Raw genomic sequence first — 6,000 nt, 5'->3', positions numbered from 1 at the left:
AGGGAATATAATGGCTGACACTGGGCCGATAAGTGTACATTGACTGAGGGGATTCATCAACAACACCGAAACGACTTATTTGTACTTATTGAGACACAGTCTTCTCCTGGCTCTTAGAATGAGCCGTTGACCATAAAGTGTTACGATAATTTCTCAAAAAACACTCACTGAGGTAATTCATTTATTTCCACTACTTTTGTTAGCCAAGGCAAGTGGCTAGTTCACCACCAGCTAGCTAACGTAGCATCATCACGCAGTTCGCTAGCTACCTTCCTACCCAAAACAAAACTAGGTTGGTGCTGTATTTTCGAGTAGACATTAGCTAATGTATTTAACCAGCTACGTGTACTTATTTTGAAACGGTTATAGCCAACAATAACTATCTAGGCATGCAATCTTGTCAGGCCGTGAAATCCTGTTTGTTTTTAGTTAGCCAGATAGGTCACGTTCGCTAACATTACTAGCAAGTTGACGTTGCCTATGCAAGTGTCTGCGAGGTACTGTAATTCCTACTAGATAGTGACAGTACTTTCCTCTCCGAATTTAACATGAGCTTTTGTTTTGTACATCTATTAGGGCAGTGAAAGCAACAATTGTTACGTTAGTTGGGTCTTCAATGCATTTTCCATTGTCGGAATTTTACCCCCAGTTTTCGCGGGGAAGGTAGGGGGGGCTCATGCGTTACCATGGCGTGCAACTTCATGTTGCCAAACAGTGACAGCCAAATGTAAACTAGTTTAGATTTGCATTGCCACATTGGTATCCCAAATGATGAATACACCTCATCGATAGGCCATTGGAGTGTATATTGATGACGGTTTTTGTCCCCATTCTTATTTTTACGTTAGCTAGAAGTTCTCAGAGGGGGGTTAACATTAGTTGTTAGTTGTTGCTAGTGACAGTTGGCTCCATCGAACTCGCTGAAAGTGGAGGGAATTTCGGAAACTTTACCGGGAATTCTAGCGGTCTACAACGCTGGTTTAACGTGAATCCCACTTGACTAAACAGTGCCTTTTGTTGGGAAGTTAGCTAACTACTGTTAGTCAGCAAGAAATCCTTACTCAGTCCACGATCTCTCCAAAAGCAAACCAACAAATGATTAGTGGGTAACTGAATACACCGCAGAGGTACGTAATCGGAAGGTAACGTTATTGATATCGGTACAGTTGTATTATCTATGTCATAAATAAGTCATACAATGGTTTGTAGCTAGCTATGGTGTTTTGGATGATTAACGTTATGCCTCATGTTATGGTTTAGTTTACTGTAATACTTGTCATACTTATGGAAAGGTCTGTGAATGTTGACTGTTGCTTAGTTGCAGGAACATTCCTCCAAACAAGGCCCCGTTTCTGACTGGAGGCTGTTTCTGAAAGGAACAAACACCTCTAGAATCATGCACTCTGTTAATGTCATAACGATGTAGATACTTTGGAAACACACCTCTGTATATTGGTTTCCTTGTTTGTTTAGAAGTGTGTGTGTGTGTCAGGGTTTCTATTAGGAAAGTGTGGTGCCAGACAACGTGACCCTAAATATTTTAATTAGCTGTCAATTTGTAAAATGTACCTGACCCATAATGTTATGCATTGTGTGCATGACCCATTACAACATCCACCTATGGTGCTAAGAATGACAGACATTTAGATTATGGTATTCATTTTAACATAACATCCAACGTCTGTAATGAAGCAGACTCTAAAGCATTATTTTCAAACATTTGCCAAAATGCAATTTGTGGTCAAACAACACCATTCCAAACATCGCACCTGATGCCAGAGGTTCCATATGTGACAGAGAGAAATCTCTGTTAGAAACGTAGGTTGCTAATGTAACTGGGATTGTGCCTTTCGCTTCTGGACAATAAAGAAGTATATGTTTTCAAAATGCATACTGCTGCCAGCTCACATTGCAAAGTGGTGGGTGATGTGCTGATAGCATGCCTACCTTTGCACTTCATTGGGAAGTATTTTTCAATTGCCAGTTGAGAAATAAAAACAGTATCTCTTTGTAATCGTGGCCATCAAAACTGTTTTCAGGTGACTGCTTTCAGAATTGTTGCTCACTGAGTGGTGTTATAAAAGTACATGTTTTACTTCAGTAGCAATGAGCTGAGGAGCTGCTGCGCAGCATTGTCTGACAAGCAATATTCCGCTCAAAATAGGCTATGTGCGCAGGTAAGAAATTATACATTACGACCCAGGTTCCTTCTATTTTTTTCCGTCACTGAGCAAATTTCAGGTCTGCTGAGCTTGAACTTGAAAGTTGTAAAAATTCTGTGCAACTTCCTGTGTGCGTTTACTCTGAAAACTGAGGCTGTACCTGCTTTAAGTTAGTTTGAACAGTGGCCACGTATGTAGGCTACTGTGGCTATTTGATCATAATGTAGACCTACGAGTGGCCTACCATCAAAAACAATGAAGAAAATGCACCGCATAACATTGTAACATAGAACCGCTTTTTCCATCTTTCAGCCTACAGTAGCAACCAATGTGTGGTGTTCAATGTAGGTTTACATTCCATGATACTTTTGAAAAAAACATGCAGGGCTTGACTATATATAACCTGTTCATCTACTTGTCCTTCAGACAAGGTGACTGAAAATGCTGTTTGATCTAAGAAACCACTTTACAAAATAAAATACATTATTGTCATACCATTATTACAGAGCATCAGATATTATGCTACCCACTGCCTATTGGCTACTTAGCTTATTCAAGCCTGTCTCAATACAACACTGCCCTTTTTTAAGACAAAGCTCTTTAACTGACTTGCTTTTCAAAGATGTCTGGAAATGTACAAGTTTTGTGCTCTTGGCGGATGCAATCACTCACCCATTGCTGACTAGAAATGAGCTATTACTGACTACTAATTATCTATAACTGGACTCATAACTCACTAACTAGCAAAGGATATGAACACAATGTGCACATGTGGCTGCATGCAGCTCTTGCTTTGATCTCAAAACAAGCACATCTACTCACAACCGCTGTAAACACAATCCAGTTCAAAGTAAATGGCACAGATTCGTATATGGCAATGGTTTATTTGCATGTAGGTCTACTGTAGCTCACACTGTTTATGCCGCACAAGTCTGTAGAGTTTTATTTAACTAGTCAAGTCAGTTAAGAAAAAAATATTTAGAGAAGGGCTAGGAAGAGTGGGTTAACTGCCTTGTTCAGTGGCAGAACGACAGATTTTTCCCTTCTCAGCTCGGGGATTCGATCTAGTAACCTTTTGGTTACTGGCCTAACGCTCTAACCACTAAGCTACCTGCCGCCCCAGGTACGGGCAGAGTAGTGTGTCAATGCAATAGAATCCTAATCCGACGCGTTCTGCCTACAACAATCTTTTGCATAGTTTTTTGCTTTGTTATGTTGCATTGAAAATTGATAATATTGCATTGATTCAATCACAATTTCCACAGTAAAGGGAAACGTTGTTAGTGTTAACAGGGAAAAACTCTAGAACAATTAGGTTTGTGCAGTAAACTATTGGCCCAAAACAATGTCACTGCATATTAGCTTTGCTCTGTCAACGCATTGTTGTTTGGGCCATTTGAAAAAATATAAATATTTCAAAATTTGAGGTAGGCTATATGATCACACTGGTAATGGAGCCGTTGATGTATTACTGATGTAATTTGAATTTTACTGGGCTGATGGTGCCTGCATCTGATGGTCAGTCTCAGCAGAGGGAAGAGGGCAGCAGACTGAGCGTCCACCTCAACATCCTTCCGCTCTCCCTTTCCTCCACTGACACTGACCATAAAATGGATACCGTCTTCCGGCTGATGGTGAAACTCGAGTCGCACCACATTATGTCTGCCTCGTGCACAAATTCCTGTTACTCCTATGGACTGAGAGTGAAATATTCCTCTGTATTAAAAAAGACCCAAGCTGCTAATAATGACTCATATCTATAGATCCACTTTCCTACTCATTCATTACTGCTGCACTGCTTGTTGTAGCGCTGAGTGGAAATGGGAACCTGCATTTCATGGCCTATAAAAGTGTTGACAGTGCTGAGTAAGAACTTTTAAAATGAACTCATTCATATAAATAGCAGCTCTGCTGTATTCATTGACAGTTTCTTTAGTTGGGGTTTTAAGTTTTAATCTCACAGTATCTACTTTGCTGTAGCTTCAGACACACAAAATGGCAACAGTTTGCCTACCCGGCGCGTAGGGTAGGTGAATTGGGTGCACCTACCACCGACAGCCCGAGACCTATAAATAAATAGGAACAAATTGCTTTATCATTGGGTTTTTTACAGAAATGTTTTAGCGATTGACTAGGAATGTATTGGAGGTTTGTTGGTGACCGGTTGGTGACAACTGTATTCCCATCAATTAATAAAAAGCATTCTTTTGCACTGGGTTTTTTTTTTCTTTTTTTTTCTGGTCAATTTGACTGACAATTTTATCGGCTTTTCATTTTGTTATGTCCAAAAGCCGGCAATTACCCGCAAACGGAAACCATGGTGTGTGTGTGCGTGAATGAGTTGTGCACACTATTCCAGTCTGAAAGAGACCTACTGTGTGTGTGTGTACATGCTTTTGTCTCCAGTCCAAAGCCGTTCTTGAGTGTTGACTGACTGCATGTCAACAACCCAACAGGCGCGGAGGAGGACATGGCGACAGGGGGCACTCCCTTTGATGACTGCGCAGACGAGCAGGAGCTGCACAACTGGACCGTTACCAACGGCAGCAGCCTAGAGGACAGGCTCAACAACATGGTACAGAGGAGACGAGAGAGACAATGGCTGCGTCCCAAACGGAACCCTATTCCCTATGTAGTGCAATGCACTACTTTTGACCAGAGCCCTATGGGTCCTGGTCGAAAGTAGTGCACTACTGGAATGGGGTGACATTTGGGACCATTGAGAATGGACACTAAAAGGTTTTGCGAAAGTAATTAAAATCTTTGATTGCATGAGGAGTTTGTGCATATAGCCCCACGGTGGAGGTGTTATAAAACCTAGAGATCAGGGAAATGGTTTCAATAATTTTTCCACCATTCATCTACACAATACACAGCCCTTATATGAAGTGTTTCTAAAATCCCTTATGGGGAAAAATTAATGGTGGAAAAACCTATTGGAACCATTTCCCTGTTTGACCGCTAGGTTTTATGGGTATTATGACTCTTGCTGTGGTACTCTATAGCTTTAGTAAGGATTCAGCCCCCTCACTGTCTAGCACTAGAGTCTGTCCGTCTACCTACAATGCTGATCAAAGCGAGACATGGATTTGAAATGGTGTATTACAAATTTATTGTAATGTGTCCCTTTTGGGGAACCACGATGTGCTTATCATCAAGCAAGTACAGCATTATACAGTACATGGTATTACATAAAACACATGCATATGTGGATATGACCTTCTGTCCTTTTTTAAAAGAGTGAAGTTTCCCCAAGGTAAATGTCAAGGATCAGCTTCCCCCCCCCCAAATCCCAACCTGAACCATTTGTGGTGGGGAAATGCAAAACTGACCCAAGATCAGTGTTTAGGGATAACTTCACCCAACACTCATTTTTCAAAGCTTCCTGTCCCCTCTCAGGACTGGGGCATCCAGCAGAAGAAGGCCAACCGCTCGACGGAGAAGAACAGGAAGAAATTCTCAGCCGGCGGCGTGGCGGAGAGCCGGCTGACCAATGACATCTCCCCGGAGTCCACACCTGGCATGGGGCGGAGAAGGACAAACACCCCTCACTCCTTCCCCCACGTCAAGTACACCACCCAGATGTCGGTGCCCGACCAGGCCGAGCTGGACCGTCTCCGGCAGAGGATCAACTTCACTGATCTAGACGAGGTGAGAGGATTCTCCCTAGAGCTTTCTTAACTAAGCATTTCTTCTTTGAGTATTCGTCTGTGATTGTTGGTATCTGGAGGGGGTCATAGTTAATCCAGAAATGTGTAAAGTTCACCGAAGATGTTGTGGAAGGATACTGTTCATGTAAAAACGCACACATTTCTTGGTGTGTTGTCTTTGCAAATGT

The 6,000-nt window shown here is 41.9% G+C and overlaps 1 protein-coding gene across 12 annotated transcripts in view; it reads left to right on the top strand.

Annotated features, from left to right (window-relative positions):
• LOC139374884 (pericentriolar material 1 protein-like) overlaps positions 1-6,000 on the top strand; it is a 37,128-nt gene continuing 31,128 nt past the window's right edge. For all 12 annotated transcript variants that reach the window (XM_071116091.1, XM_071116089.1, XM_071116083.1 and 9 more), the window contains exons 1-3: positions 1-172; positions 4,619-4,737; positions 5,562-5,813. In XM_071116091.1, coding sequence (XP_070972192.1) covers positions 4,633-4,737; positions 5,562-5,813 — 357 coding nt within the window. In that variant the 5' untranslated portion in view covers positions 1-172; positions 4,619-4,632. The remainder of the gene's footprint in view (positions 173-4,618; positions 4,738-5,561; positions 5,814-6,000) is intronic.

This window comes from Oncorhynchus clarkii, chromosome 19, assembly GCF_045791955.1.
Source record: "Oncorhynchus clarkii lewisi isolate Uvic-CL-2024 chromosome 19, UVic_Ocla_1.0, whole genome shotgun sequence".
NCBI classification, from domain to species: domain Eukaryota; kingdom Metazoa; phylum Chordata; class Actinopteri; order Salmoniformes; family Salmonidae; genus Oncorhynchus; species Oncorhynchus clarkii.
Note: the sequence above shows the minus strand (reverse complement) of the source record. Positions and strands in the feature narration are given on the sequence as shown.